At 38.8% G+C, this 16,041-nt stretch overlaps 1 protein-coding gene across 4 annotated transcripts in view; it reads left to right on the top strand.

Moving 5' to 3' along the window:
* Nucleotides 1-16,041, top strand: part of CADPS2 (calcium dependent secretion activator 2) — a 284,442-nt gene that overhangs the window by 134,337 nt on the left and 134,064 nt on the right. For all 4 annotated transcript variants that reach the window (XM_058806125.1, XM_058806124.1, XM_058806123.1 and 1 more), the window contains exons 7-8: nt 3,046-3,157; nt 13,027-13,166. In XM_058806125.1, the coding sequence (XP_058662108.1) occupies nt 3,046-3,157; nt 13,027-13,166 (252 nt within the window). The remainder of the gene's footprint in view (nt 1-3,045; nt 3,158-13,026; nt 13,167-16,041) is intronic.

Here is a 16,041-nt window from a genome sequence, read left to right as displayed (position 1 = left end):
TTATTGGGAGACATTGACAGTGCAAAATACAGCCAGAAAGGCCATTCTTATTGCTACACCTCATTTCATACCAACAAAAAAGAAAAGCAAATTTTTATTCACATAAACATTCATACAAGTTAGATTACAAGTTGGAGTTTGGATTAGGCTGTCATTTGTGACTTCTGCTTCAGTTGTTGCCTGATGCATAATAACATAATAGTGTGCTTTTAAATGTACAGCATATAGATGAACTCAATCTATCTAGATAAAGTCAGTTTGCTTGCAGTATTGGGTCTCTTATGTTCTTTCTTTGAAGGAGCAAACTAAATTCAACATGATACCACTCTTTTGGCTGCTGATTTCAAATTGTATGAATTCATACCTCTGCAAAAACATGAAGCTTCAAAGAAACAGGACTTGTGTTCTACTAATTCACAAGGAACAAAAGGATGATCTACATGTACTTTACTGTTATATTGGCAACATCAGATGCCCACAAGTTAAGTGTGTTAGTAAGGGATGCAATCTTGGATTTGCCTTTTCTAATTTAACATGATTTCTCAGGAGCTCTTTCATGAGCAATGATATTAAGACCTAGTCAGTAAATTCTGTGATCCTCAGCTCTGACACATAATTCACTTCCAAAGAAATGTTCCTGAGAAGCTATGGGAGTCACCTGAAGTCCTAATCATCCAGGAGCATGCAGATAAGTGCATGGAATATTTCTACCATGAACATTAAGCCTTAGGAATTGATTCAGACCATTCATTTTCAGCCCAAGATTTTCACTTACTGCTGCAGATGAAACAAGGGATGAGAGAAAGGTGTCAGTCAAGGCTGGTGATCAGATTCAATGTTAAAGGTGATTTCCAGTACTGCGTGAGTGCCAACAGCAGGTGGGTGGCCCCACATTACTCCCATTCTCATCATCCCTGTGCCTCTAAATTGGAGAAGGAGCAAATTCTGTCAGCTTCCTGGGCTAGGCTCATGTGTGCCCCATCCCTGGGGGCTGTGTCCTGCAGAGATGGAGCCTGGGTCTCCAAAGAAAGCTGCACCACTTTCCATGAAGTTCTTTGAACTTGATGCTAGGGTGCTCAAACCCCAGCAGATGCTGAAGCACACTCTGCTGCTCACCTTGCAGCAACTGAGCAGGTGCTGTTCTCTTCATTGAATGGGCTGGGTCTGTTCCCATCAGTCAGCATGACCTCTTCTTTCTCTTCTCTTCTCTTTTGTATGAATTGATGCTGGCACTAGACTTTTGTAGAGAGGGTTTGGGTTTGTTTTGTTATTTTAATGGGAGTCTCTCTTGGGTTTGTTTGTTTTTTTTTGTGGTGCTGTCCAATATGGCATGCACAGTTTAATGCCTCTGGAAGCTCAGGGACAAGCAGACCTGAAGGCTGAGAGAGAAGGTGCAGCTATCAAAGTGCTTAGATTGTGTTTCCAAATTCAAGGCAGCATGCTTCCTGAATACTGGGATCTGGAGGCTAAACTAAAAATACAGCTATCTCATCTTTTATAAAGGTGCTTTCTCCTTGGAAATTTCATTTCTGTATTGTGACTAAACCTACCCCTAGCACCACCACTGGGAAAAGCAGTAGTGCTAGTCATTGTCTTATTCTGAATTTGCAGCATTATCATCAGATCATAAACGGGTTTTCTCTCACTCAGGAAGGTAATTTGTCAGAGTTCCTGTTTCTATTACCACTTTGCTGAGGCTAAAGCTATGCACACCACAGACAGATTAAGCATCTATCTAACCTAATCAGAGTGAAGAAGACAGAATTTAGTGCAAGATTCAATTAATTTGTGGTGACCCTCCCTTTCAGAGTCAGGCATGTTCAGCCACCTGTAGGACTGGTTTATACAGAACTGCTGCTTCCTTAAAGCTTTTTGGTTTTGATTGCATATTGCTTTCTAGATTTGGTCTTGAAGTCTGCAACTCATGCTAATTGAAGCATTTTCTTTTGCCTAATAGGTCCCTTTGCTGGAAAATTGCTATTCTATGTTCACATTGCAATACTGGAGAGATTGTGTATTCTTGAATGTAAATGAAAATTGTTGCTTTTCCTAAATGAGGGCCTAAGATTTTGGCTTATGTAATACATCCTTTTATAGAGCATACTCTTAAGGTCATCTGTTTTCTTTATTTTATTAGTTTATCTCACACAGTGGACAAAAGCAGGAGAAACTGGAGCTGTGCTTACTTTTTGCATTTTGTATGTACCTACTAGCAGAATCACAATCGGTTTAATCAGTTAATGCAATGAGCTCCATGTGGTTGTCCAGGATAATGAAATAGATCATTGAAGGAAATTGCAACCTAATTTGTATAACTTTTGTTTTATGTACCACTGACACACAGGGAGGAGGAGGGGGAGGCTGGCAAACCAAGTGTCTTAACTGAGATAAGAGATTAACGACTAGAAGTCTGTCTGCCTAATTAAGGTTCTCTAAAAGCACAGAGCCTTGCAGCAATAATTATTTTGCAGAGCTGTAGTCACTCCAATAATATTTTTTTCCTATTATTTGCATTTGTGTTTATGTTTTTCCTACATTCTAAGTTGTAAAATATATAATATAAAATATAAGATTTTCTCTGCCTAAGTCTCCTAATTTATTCATGCTGTGGTTGCCTGAAGTGAATTGTGACATGGCTCTTTGCTAAATTAATTTGACTGGTGTGCAGAAGATAGTGAATATGTTTCATAGAAAATATATCTCTCTTTATTTGCCTTCTTGCTTGATTCTTTTTTCTCTATGAAGATATAATTTCTGTTCTTTGAGTTTTGCCATTAATAATTTTTGGATTGATATTTTATGTCAAAAGTCATACAGAAAAGCCCTGATTTGTTTGATGGCAGAGAAAAGCCATTTTTTCTATGATATTTGATCTTGGATGTTCAAAAATGTACCTCCCTTTTCTTTCCCACCCTCCTCCTCCTAAAGCTTGAAAATTAAGTTCCAAGAGTGCATTGATAAATATTCTACAAAAATATTAACAGTCCTATCACTCTCAGGCCTGTACTCAGCCCCAGTTAAATTTTGTTGGTTTTTTTGTTGCAGATGGGGAACCCAAGGGGATTTCACCACTACTCACCCTCGGCCTGTTGTCAAAGTAAAACTCTTTACAGAAAGCACCGGGGTGCTGGCACTTGAAGATAAAGAACTGGGAAGAGTGAGTATTATGTGCAGAGAAGAGAAATATGTGAGAAATGATGGGTAGAAGTGTGAATATTGATAAAATGTGCCATAAAATTATATAAGGCCTTCATTACCAGCCTGTTTTGCTGTGGCTCTATCAAACAGTGTTTTTTTTATGTTAGGGTGGCTTTTAGCAGTGTTCAAAACATGATAGGTTGACTTTAATTACCTTTCAGAAACTTACATCTGACATCCACAGTGGTTCTCTCTGCCTTATTGAAGCATTAATTTCTACGTGACATATCAATGCTTTTATCTATTCAAATTAGGAGTGGAAGGGAGAGGGGTAGGACTTGGCATGTAATAAATGTAGCAAACAATGGGGGTAAGGAAAGGGAGGACTTAAGTGGTAGAAGGATGGAGCAGAATGGGAGAGGAGTGAGGGATAATATGGGAGAGTAAAATAAGAGCTTATTCTTGTCCTCCGTGTGCTTTTCCTCTGTTTCTGTGTTTCCCTATCTTGGCAGGATAATCTGATATTGGCTCAGTTAGTCAGAGGACAGTTCTAATAATGCCAAGGTCATGGGTTCGATTGCCATATGGGCCATCCACTTAATAGCTGGCTTCAATGATCCTTCTGGGTCCCTTCCAACTCAGACTATTCTGCAAATTCTGTCAATTTATCCTTCTTAGGCCAAAATCAAGAGCTAGCGAGTGCAACGAATCGTAGAAAGAAGACAGTACGGTGAATGAGGCATAGAGGCTCTGCAAATCTCCCCCTCTTCTCCTGTTGAAATTTTCCCCTCTGCCATGTAGCACATGGAAGATAGCTCACGTTTTAATGCTTAGTTCTACAATCAGAGTCCTGGCTGTTTCTCATTCAAGCAAGCAAGCTCATTGGAAAGAGCAGGGCTCTTCTGCACTTTGTGCCTCTGAGCACAGGTGGTTGTGCCCAGACATGTTGTCCCATGCATTGTGTCACTTGTTAAAGTCAGGACTGTGTCTTCAGGATTACTTCTTGCCTCATCTCATATCCTTCTAAGGGGCTTCCAGGGTCACTTGGTCAAGGTGTAGGTGGGATCTGCATGGAGAAGGTTCCCACAGAGGTAATGCCCTGGCAAGAGCCAGGCAGGCAGTGTGACAGGCACAGAGGTGCCACAGTGTGCAGCTGAGCAAACCAGAGTCACCAATATCTGGATTCAGAACAATAAAAGAGACACTGAAAGGGTGAAATTGCATGGTGTTACTAACCACAGAGGAGTTTGTCTCTGTCCCTCCTTGCACAGCCCTTTCAAAGAAGCAGAAGGGAAGTCAAGTGCCAAGGTGAAGGACAGTGGAGGAGGGACTATGTGGCCATTGTGAACAGTAACCAGCATACTCATTGCCAAGGAGTCAGAGAAGAAAAGAACCATTGTCAATATAAAGAGGCTAAAAGTATCACAGGTTTTAGCAAGATCCTCTGTTTCTGCAACCTCAAATAGCCAAAGTTCAGGTACCTTGGTCTGCTTTCTTACGCTGCAGCTTGTCTAAGTTTCTAGGAGAGGAAGTTAAAAAGATTTCAAATTTAATTTTAAAGAATAAACGCATTTCAAATGTAAAATATTGAGTATTGCTTTTTCCTTACTTGTGTCCTGTGGCCACAGAGGGTTGGTTTGTAGGTTTTTTAGTCTTTCCTCTCCCTGCACACTCCTGGCTGCCTTCTGACACATCTGTGTTTGTCAGCTAGTCCAAGCAGTTTAAAGAAGGTGTCTTGGTTGGGAGGGGTGAGGGGAAAGAGAAAAAACAACAAGTAATTGAGAGGGGATAGTGACCTCAGTGCCCTGTTGTTGGAGTTTGACCCAGCTTTCCCAGAAACAAAGCAAGATCTCTAAAAGATGAGATAGGGAAGAGCAATCTTCTATTTCTGATTCTCACTTTCCTGGTGCTTGCTTCTTGCTTTTATCAGATGCTCTGAGATTTGGCACTTTATACCAAAATAAGCCTATTAAAATAATTTCTTTTTGCTGTTTTTCCTCGCCTTGTGAAAAAGTATAAAGGCCATTACCTTTTTTTCCCCTTGCATTAAAGCTTGTGCTGAGATTGGGAATAGCAAACAGGAGTATCCATGGGATGCCTGGATACTGTTTTTCTATTGTATAATACACTCCTGATTTGCCAAAGAATTCTTTCTGAAAAAGACAGCAGTAAAAGAGAAACCTCCCGCAATGACCCTATGTACACGCACATGGTCTTTAGCAGTGCAAAGTAACAGAAAAAGGGCATGTTGGCTGTGCCTGTTTGGATGTCTGTCTTTCTGCACCTCCCAGGTCTGGTAAAACCTGTGGTTGCTGACAGACAACTTCTCCTTAATTCAGGAGAAAAAGAAATCTTCCAAGTCACTTCTCTGATATAACCAGAGTGTTTGTGAGAGGTGGTTGCTAGCTTCAGGGGAGACTGGGAGAAGGTTTGACATAACTTTTACAAAATAATTTGCAGTACTATGTACTCTCGTGGTATACATTTTAGCTTTCAAGCTCTTCTTTTGTTGGTGATGTCTTTGTTTTCTGGTCTGAGATTTTTCACTTCAGATATTATTTGAAAATATGTGGGATCCCACTGGATAAGCCTAATTTTTGTAAAGTTTGGCAACTTTATGCATGGTCATTACAATGCAGTGACTTGCAGGAGTCCATCTGATTCAGCCAGGTTTCTTATCCTTGGAAGAGGTCTGAAGATCCTTCCTACTGGTATTTTTCCTGTACTTAATAATTCAACTCAAACCTTCCCCTTCTGAGGTAGGCTTACTGTGGACATTAATTTTCATCTGTCAAGTACTTTCTTAAAAGTGTGTGTCTTGACCTGATACCACTTTTTTACATTACTGAAGCTTGCATTTCCAATACCTTGCAGTTATCCTGAAGGTTTTGTTCTGTTTAATATATAATTAGAAATATAAGGCAGCATCAAGTTACATGATTGGAATTTTGAACTTCCATCACATACCAAAAGGTTTCTTCTGCCACCAAGGGGTCAGATTTTTAGAAAAAGAGATCTAAGGTATGAAATATGGAGCCAGCAAAGGTGTCCCCAGTACTGTAGAGGAGAAGGTATTTCCATTGAACCCATCAGTGGCTGGTGATGTCTCTAACTTGTGAACTTAAGATGTAGACGCTGATATCAGCAGGCCCCTCGTTTGCAGGGAAGTCACCGCTTTTTTCCAAAAGTAATTAATTAGCTCATTGGGGAGCAGAGGGGATGCAGGCCAGTGCTTTCAGCAGAGAGACAGATCATGTTTGCAGCTTTTTATACTCCATGTTTGAAAACTCAGGCTCACAACCTCTGCTGTGGAAGCCACCAGGTCAGCACCAAGTGATAGAAAGGCTGATGTCTGTATTTAACATCTTTTTGCTTCAAAGCATTTAAGACGTGGTTAACTGAAAGGAAGTAAGTAATACTTGCTATATCCCTTGTCTGATATGGCTGTCTTCCTCCAAAAATACCAATAAATCCAGTTGTGAATCCCAAGAGAAATATTGCTTGCTGCAGGATATTCTGGTTTCCTGCTGAACACTTTCAAACAAAAATAAATCTTAATATTTATTCTCTGTTCTACCCAAACTGGAGAACAGTTGTACAAATTCAGTTTTTCACTGAAATTAAAAACAGAGATGTGCGCTGCACAAAAGGGGAAAGGATGTTATTTGGATTTGGGTTCTGCAGAACATGAGCTTTTGGAGTGGTGTGTCTGTTTGTGCAGACCTCTACATACAGTGAATTGAATCCCTGACTAACTTCTAGAAAGGGAAGCAGGCTGCATCTTTGAAGCTAAACTTATTCTAATGAGGAAATGTTAAGGACTTGCTTAAGTCAAAGATCTTTGAAATTTGTGGTACAGATTTTATGTGACTGATACTGATCTGGCCACTTGAATAATTTTTGTATGTGCATGCAGAAGGCAGAATTGATGTTTCATTTGTACGTGCAACAGCTGAGAAAGTGTGAAGAAGCCTTCAGAGTTTGATGTAACTACGTCTAAAAAAATCAGCCTGGTGGTTTCTGAAACACAGGGATCTGACACCACTTTTGCTTGTTCAGTACTTTGTATATAAAGATGTTCAGACCTAGTAAGTAATTCAAAGTGACAGCCCTTGTGCATGCTTAGCACGTGGTTACAATGTGAGAGCAGCAGGTGGTGTTTGATCGCTGATACTTTTTGAATATAAGAATATTTCAGCCTTGTTGCTCTGACTATTCAATTAAAAGAGAACTATTGTCTCACAGCCTGCATGTCACAGTCTGCTGCAACCAGCAATAATTAGCTGTGCAACTATGCTTTTTGTTTTTTTTTTTTTCCTTTAGTGCTGTTAGTCTGCGTTTGATTTAAAATTATAAAATAGCAGTACTGGCTAGGTACCTATACTCACAGGATTGATGGGTTTCTGAATGTTGACTGCACTGGGCAGTTGTTGTTTTTCTTCTGTGCCACATTCAAAGAGCCCCTGAGCAGAGACAGTTTCATTCTGTGACTGTTAATTTAAAGCCTGCCATCCTGGGGATTGTGTTTCTCCATCGCACTTTGAAATTACTGTGGTTTCTCAGCCCTGAGTTCTTCTGTCTTTCTTTTTTAAGTCTGGAAAATTATAAGAGATTGCTTCCACTCCTGCTTTGTCTCTTGCTCCACAAGTGGTTTGCCTGTCAGCACTCTGTGATGTCTGAGTGTTATTGTTTCCATTCTAACAGGGAGGTTCTCAGTAGCTTCTTTGAGAGTGCCTCTCATTGAAAATGCTTGAGATACTTTGCATTCAGGCCTTGTCTCTCTTAGATGTGGGGGAGAGCCTCTTTGGGAAGGACTCAAAGACTGCTTTCATCAATTGCTAAGGCCTGTTAGGGTTAGTGTTCCGGCAGCACCATCCATAGAGGTTGATTGTATAAATTATGAAGTCTTCCCAGTTCTTTTTCATCAGCAGTATTCTAGATACCTCTCTCACCATGTGCCTATACAATTTCTCTTGTTTTTTGTTTCTTTTTTACCACCTGTTTCCCAAAGCCCTGTCTTGGTGTTTCAGCCATAATGTAATCATAGCCAGAAGCAAGAGATCACTCAATAGGTGAGATGATGGAGCTTGTATAGAAAACTCATCAACTCCCTCTGTGATTGAGGGAGCTCTTATTAACCCATTCTTTAGGGGTTCCCAAGATGATAACTTTTGTAAGGGAAATATTCTCAAGAGAGACATCTCCTTTTCCCCCTTCTACCTCCAATTTTGAGTCTCTTCTTTACCTTCTTTTTCTTCATCCTCCTGGCAGCAGAGAGTCATGACTTAATGCTCAGGGAAAGTGAGTGCAGTGCTGTGCTTGGCAGGCTGCTGCTGGGGCATTCAGCTGAGCTTCTTGTCACCCTGACAGCAGCTTCTGCCTTTCTGGCATCAGCCAGTCTTTGGGAAGGGGGCTGACAACACAGAACTGCTCCAAACTTTCAAGTTAGGGCAGAAGATGTCTTGAGAAGAGTCAGTAGACATTTCTTTCAAAATCAGATGTCCCATAAGTGAGGTTGGGGCCATTTGTATTCTGAAAGAGTACATCAGGCATGAGAACTTTTGTCTCAGTTTTCCTGTTGGAGACTATGGAGTTTGAAGAAAGGATAGGAAGCTGGATGCCAGAAGCAGGAACAATTCCCTCGGGTATCAGGACACAGAGCAGGATTGGGAGACACCAGGGCAGCCCCATGCGTCGGTAGCATCCCTGGGGATGGGGCTAGGCTGAGGTTTGGTTTGCTTCCTGAAGATGACCCAGGCTGTGTTATGAAGAGGAGACTGTGGATAGGCTGCATCTTTCTTTTTTTCACAGATCTGTCTGTACTGAAGGCAAGATAACAATTTTCTGTAATAGCATGCTAAACATCACCTGCCTCTTCAGCCAGGGCATTAAGGTGTAGATCTTCTTCACTTTCATCTCTTTTGCTTGTGACAGTGAGCCAAAACTCAGCACAGTCGACTCAGAATTACCATGATTACCAAGGTCTGGTACCCAGAGTCTAAGATCTCAGAATGTCTCTTAGATCATCCCTACTTGAAAAATCTTTCTCATCTCAAATACTTGGGTCAGAAGTGTGGGTAACTCCATCACTTGGGTTCAGCTGTTGAATATCATGGGGTTTGGTGGAAGTGGGGGACTGGGGAGCATCCAGAATGTGAGGACATAAGTTGGCTGACACACAGCCACAGGCATCAGGTGGGGGAAAATGTAGAGAATATCTTGACTCTTGATTTTTCTCGAGGTCTTGCTAGTCTGTTTGCCTCTTGCCTTCGTGAGTCCCTTTTGAAGGCTGCATATTTTTTTGATAACAGGAATGGTTAGCTTGATAGCTTTATCTCAACATGGGAGTACCAGTAGGAGATACTTCAGCACAGAACTTTTGACTCTGAATGTTTTGCTCAGTTACCTTCTCTGAGAAAGCAAGAACGCCCCCAGTTTTAGAGTACTTTGGACAACTCAACCTTTCTTTCATACCTTTAAACGAAGATATGATCAATGTGCCAAAAATAGAATTAATAATTGCCTTTCTGGATTGGCTCAGGTGTACTTATATTAACTTTTTTTTATTATGATCCAGCTGGGGACCTAAATAAATAATGGAATCACAAAAATGGTGGTTAGTTCAGCTGTGAAGTGATATTAGCTTCAACCTGTCTTTCTACCTGTCAGCTTTTAAGGTCAAGAGAGAAACATTTTTGGTCATTTACAGCTAAGAAACAGTATTTTCAGAGCATCACTTTGCACAAATGCCTACAAGTTCTGCTCTATGATATTTAAAATTTTTGTGTTTATTTTTCATCCAGATGTGGAGGGGCACAAAGGGAACTTGACACTTTTTTTAGTTACTTTGTGGTCTGAGGAAATGTAATGCTAGGTGTAATTGGAACACGTGGTCAAGTATTTTTTAATGATTATGAGATGATTAAATTTACTGAATTATCTCAACCCACGCTGTTCTCATACTATTAATTTGCCTTAAATGAGTTGAAGCAATGCAATGCACAGCAGCTGTGTTTGCTATGTAGCTTTCTAGTCATTAATAGTTCATTATACTTTTTAATGTTGATTACCTGCTAGTATAATTATGGTAAACACTTACCTATACTAAAAACTCATCATGTTCTGTGCTGTTGCTGAATAAACTACCATGGTGATATCTGCAGGTGTATGAACAATAAAATAAATTAAAATAAAATAAAATAAACTTCAGAAATATATGATGTAGTACAGAAACATATGATTCAGTAGGAATTCTATTAAATTTATAAAATTTTCAGGCACAGTGAGGGTATCCTCTAGGTGATTCTTATGTCTGCCAGAGGAGACATTTGAGTTGATACCTTTTCATTTTTTAAAGTAGATTATGAAACAACCAGAAGATTTAAATCCTTAAGGAAATCTGATACAGAATAACCTTAGAAAGTTTCTCCATGGACAATGGCAATGACTTCACACTGCAGCATTCCATAGTGGAGAGAATGCTTTTAATAGAAATTTCAGCAATTTTTTACTTTTCTTATCAAGGAGAAGTTGCCAAGTGTTTTGGTTTCAGTGATTTTGTGGAAGCTTGAAGCTTGCAGCCACCTGATGCTGTGGTTCACAGTAGCTATCAATGCCCTTAAGAGCAATATTAGTATGAAGATTTTTGCAAAGATAATTCATGCTTGTCAAATGCTTTGTGTGTGTTTTTGTGTAACAAAAAGTTTGATTACAAAGTTCTTTCAAGCTCTTGTTGTTTAAAGCTGGAAGGCTTGACAAAATATAATACAAACCCAGCACAGTACATACTCAAATAGTCTGACGGATACTTATTCTTTGTGAGAGCTTTGAAATTGAAGATCCATAATACTCCTTTTAAAATTCAGAAAAGGAATTGTCACTACCACAGATATAAATTAATCATACTCTTGTCTACTTTTATTTTCATCAGCATTCTAAAAACTCTGGGAGTTGACAGGAGAAAGGTGTCACTTGAGATGCATGAGCCTTAATAAGCAGTTACAGGACAACAGGAACTGCAGACTGTAGAAAAAGAAAAATTCTTAGCATCACCTGCAGTCCTATGTGAATGCCTAGTGATTAAATGCAAGGAATGTATAATAATTCTGCTTATATAATCTTGCAGTTAAAGGGGTAAATAAACTAAAAATAATTTCCCCCTTGATACATCAGAATGCAAAGGTTTCCAGGCTCATAATGTTTTAAAATGTTATTTAAGGAATGCCTTTTACTCAGAATGAGAACCAGAAAGAACGAATAACTCTGTTATAAGTAGTGGTTTCTGTGCATTTGCAAAAAGAAAAAAAAGTAACCAAGTTTGCTAAAATCAGAATGTACTGATTCTTCTGCTATTGCTTTAAAAGGTACTGAATGTACTCAATAGATCTGACAGGTTAATTCTTCCACTGGTCTTACAAAGGTTGCATATTTGATTAGGAGTGATGCATCATATTCCTCTGCTTGACTGCAGCTGCTGATATTAACAGAATGTGCTTCTGTAAAGCATTGAGGTGAGGAACTGAAGGCCTTCTACTTACACCATCTTTCAGATGATTAGATCTGAATGACACTGTTATAATATTTTTGGCTAATAACATCTGTTAGATTTATAGTTGCTTGGACAGTTTTGCTCAAATCCTTAACTTATCCTTTGTAGTAACGCAGAGGACAAAATATTGCATTTTATATATATGACACAATTACTATGTGTAGGAAATTAACTTGATGGTTAACATAATGATTCATTTTATTTTTCAAGAAATGAAAGATATGAAAAATGATGCTTTTTAGAGTGTTGTTACTTTTGAAATGATAACAGTAATTCATAGTAGTTGTAATTCAGAACTCACTGAATGTTATGAAAGTCTCCTAAGTAGTATGTTTAGAATACTTTAGAGTCTAAATTCTAATATTTTAGAATACTTCAGAATCCAGATTCAAAAGTAGTGCTTCTAATAAAAATGGAAGAAATTATATTTCAGCAGCATTTAACTGCTGAACATGTCACTTTGGGTAAGAATTTGATGAAGCAGTAATTTTTAATTGTACTGACTATAAATGGATACACTTTTTTAGATGGTAAAGAAATATTTTAAAATAATAATTAAAAATAACAATACTAATAACAATAATATTTTATTTATTGTGACTTACAGTAATCTAAAATTACTTATTAATAAAAGTTCCAATAAATTTATATAAATGTTTTAAAAATTAAATATTTAAAATTCAATGGTTAGAGGGGTTTTTATGTCTATTACTGTGGATTACACAAAAGATTTGCGTCATATCACATGTGGATTGAACATAGTATTTTACATCTATTACATTCCATTTGCAGCAAAGGTGCTTTGGAATTCATCTACAATTTCTGTGTTTTTTTACTAAAATTGACTTTTATTAATGCTATTGATCAAAATTGGAGACAGTAACAAGAGATACTTTGGTTATTTTCTCTCAAGCAATGCCACTACTGAGGGCTGATCCATTGCATAACACTACAGCAAATGACTTCAAAAGGGTTTCCAGCAGAGCACTGAATAATGTAAAAGTTTAAGTTCCTATTTAATTGTACATGACCCTTTTGAAATGCCAACTGTTCCTTTAAAAAAAAAAAAGTTAACTCAAAATGTATTAACAGGAGGAAATTTTATTAACTCATAATATGAAAATTTCCATTTGTGAGAGAAGGAAGGAGTTAATTTTTGAAATTGGTCTGTTACAATGAGATTGAGTCAGCTGGTTTATTAGATTCAGGAAATCTTTTTTAGTCATCTTTTGTATTGGAGGAGATGCAACAAGGATCTTCACTGCTTAGATGTTTCCATTAAAGACTACAAGTAGTTTTTTTAATCAACTTGCTGAAATTTTTCTTTTCATGACTTGCAGGTTGTGTTATATCCAACATCCAATAGTCCAAAGTCTCCTGATCTGCATAAAATGATAGTTCCCAAAAACAGCCAGGACAGTGACCTGAAAATTAAACTGGCAGTGAGAATGGATAAACCACCTCACATGAAGCACTGTGGGTAAGTGGCCATTTCCTGGCTGTCTCTATTTTAGTATTTTGTGTCACTATGCCTGTGTTTTAACAAAGTATCTAACGAGTATTTAACAAAGTATCTAAAATCATAAAGTTTGTAAAATATTTTAAATGTCTAAAAGATTACCTATACTATGGTTTTGTGTTATTCATTTTATACAAAAAGTTTGGACTAATCAGGAATAAGGTTCATTTCAGATGTTCAGTGATGTGTAAATACAGATGACGAGCTACATCTGAAATGGAGAACTAAGAGTACAGTCTCATTTAGATACTGGTCTTGAATGTTACAATTTATGGCACTTTGTTAAAAATATTTAGGAGAAACATACTTTTCCTTACAATAGGATTAATTAAATACTTTAATAAAGTGGTATTTGCCACATAGTCTCCCCTTCCTTTCTCTGTCAGCTGCATGGTCTTTCTCTTGAAAAAAATTATGTATGAATGCTAGTTTAAGGATGTTTTTCTGTCTGACACTGAAACTATGTGGAATAGATTGTTCATAAAGAGAGCTCCTTTAATCAGCTGCCACCACTATTCCTCAGCCCACCTGCAAAAACAGGTAGTGTTGCTGACAGTAAGAAAGTTTGAATCTTTTTTTATAAAGCAATCAAAAAGAATCAATGTACTGTCCATGCTATATAGGTTTCTTTTTAGTCTCCTCCTGTTTGTATTCTGCCCATTGTACACAGGCAATAATTGCCAAAATTTCCTATGTATTATGCTTTCTTTAAAAAAGCAACCAAACTGACTTAAGTTTTTTCAAAGTGTTAATCAGTTGGACTCAAATTCCCCAGGTATCAATTGTATCCCTCATTTTGGTTTTGTGAAACTTAGACACAAATGGTTGGGACTGTAACAATGGGATTTGGTGCATGGAGACCTGTTCCTGGTGACCAGGAGCTGTGAGGAAAGGGAGGGAATCCAGTCATGGAGTCAGTGGGGGACTGGAGTTACTGTGCTTGGAGACTGGAACTGAGATGAGAAACCTTCCAAGCAGGGCAGCAAATACATAAGGGAAATGGGATAATGTAGCAGGAGAAAGCAGGAGGACTCGGGTGACATGGATAAGTTGGAGTAGAGAGCAGAGATAAGTGTTTGTACTAAAGCATGATGCTCTCCTGTGAGTCCCACCTTCTGCCCCATTCATTTGCACTCACCAAACACCTGTGAAATGGTTTGGTGATGGTGGCACGTCTTTGTCTGGATCCAGCCCGCTAGCCTGGATTCAGTTTCCTGCTGCAGGAGGGTGTTGAGCTGCTGCAGGGTGCAGGAGGGCACAGTGCTTGCTGCCCACCCTCCTCAGCAGCCTTGTCAAAAGGCAGCCACACAGGCAGGCTGCCTTGAGCACATCAGCAAAGAATGATGTCCGACTGATTCATCTGCACATGACCTGGTTCAATTGCAAACTTCCACCCTAAACACATCAGGGGTGTTGTGCTGCCATGCATCCATCCCAAGCAATGACTGGGATAAGTTCCTATTTTTGATCAGGTCACTGATAATGTCAGGGTCATGCTGTCTACAACCCCAATTAGAGTATAATGTGCAGCTGGATCCAGCAACAAGGAGAAGGCTCCAGTGTTTCCTCTCATCATGCTCCTGTGTTTCCCCAGAGGCTGTCTTGGCAAGGAGCTGTTCTTCTGGGGTCTTCAGAGGGTCTTCCTAACCTCCCCAGTTCAGTTTTCCATACTGGTTTATATCAGTCTTCTTGTCTGACCATTAAAGAACCAAATCAAATATTGTTGTCAATAATTTAGTTCAGCCATTATCCCTATTGTCTGCTGATGATGGTTGCTTCCTCAGATTGATTTTGAATACTTGTCTCCTGGCACTGTGATTTACTTCTACATTTTACTTCAGGGTCATTGCTGTGACTATTCTTTAGGCAGATACTGTAGTTCCTCTCACTAAAAATGCTCTGGGTCAGTCATCATTTCCTTTTCTTTATAGCTATTAGCTATAATGATTATTAGACACACGTTAAGGAAAGTTAAGGCACCAACAGATGTGTGGACTTCTCCCCCATTAACATACGTAAAATGAAATTAAAACTTAATAATTCCTTCAATAACTATTTAAGAGATTGAAGTGGTACTGTAGGAAACACTGGAGTTGCAGTGAGAGGAAGGAAAAGGTTATTTATTTAGAGGGAAAAGAACACCTGCTAGCAGAATTGTTAGTGTGTACAGTCAGGAACTGTTAATATTATGAAGAGCCATCATCCAGGCACTCCCTGCAGCCTTCTCTTGACTTCCTGGGTAAGTGTAAGTATTAAGTGGTCATTTGCTGTTTTTTCAAGAGGGATTCCCGTCTGCTTCAATACACATATTAAAGCTGCTCTGGTTCTGAAATGATGCTGTGTTATCAGGGAAACCTGCATTTGTGAAGAGACTGGAAACCTGTGATGGATGATGGGAAATATCATCAGAAAGGCAAAGGAATATTTAAGAGTTAAAATAGTTGAGAGTTGATTGAAAGGAACTGGCTTTTATCCCCATTTGTGCTGCACAGAAGGACTTCTTGTAACAGACTGAAATGTTTGCCCCTGTAGTAACTGATGGTATCTTATTTGTTTCCTGTGTCCAGTTTGATAATCTGGAATCTGATTTCATAGAGGTGCGCACCACTAACAGCTATTAGCTGAAGTCAGTGGAAATGGGGCTTTAAATATTCATTGTGCTCTTCAAGTCCAAATATCCTAAAAATTAATATCTGAAGCATAAAACTTTTAGTATTTCAATTGTCCTGTTTTCAGGAGGGTACTGTTTACAAGGGAAAACAGTACCACCTCCCAGGATCATACACATATGAGGGTGAATCCAGGAAGCATCTGGTAGAAAAGGTTCCCACACTCT

This window comes from Ammospiza caudacuta, chromosome 5 (assembly GCF_027887145.1).
Source record: "Ammospiza caudacuta isolate bAmmCau1 chromosome 5, bAmmCau1.pri, whole genome shotgun sequence".
In the NCBI taxonomy this organism is placed as follows: Eukaryota; Metazoa; Chordata; class Aves; order Passeriformes; family Passerellidae; genus Ammospiza; species Ammospiza caudacuta.
This window is presented reverse-complemented; position numbering and strand designations above follow the sequence as displayed.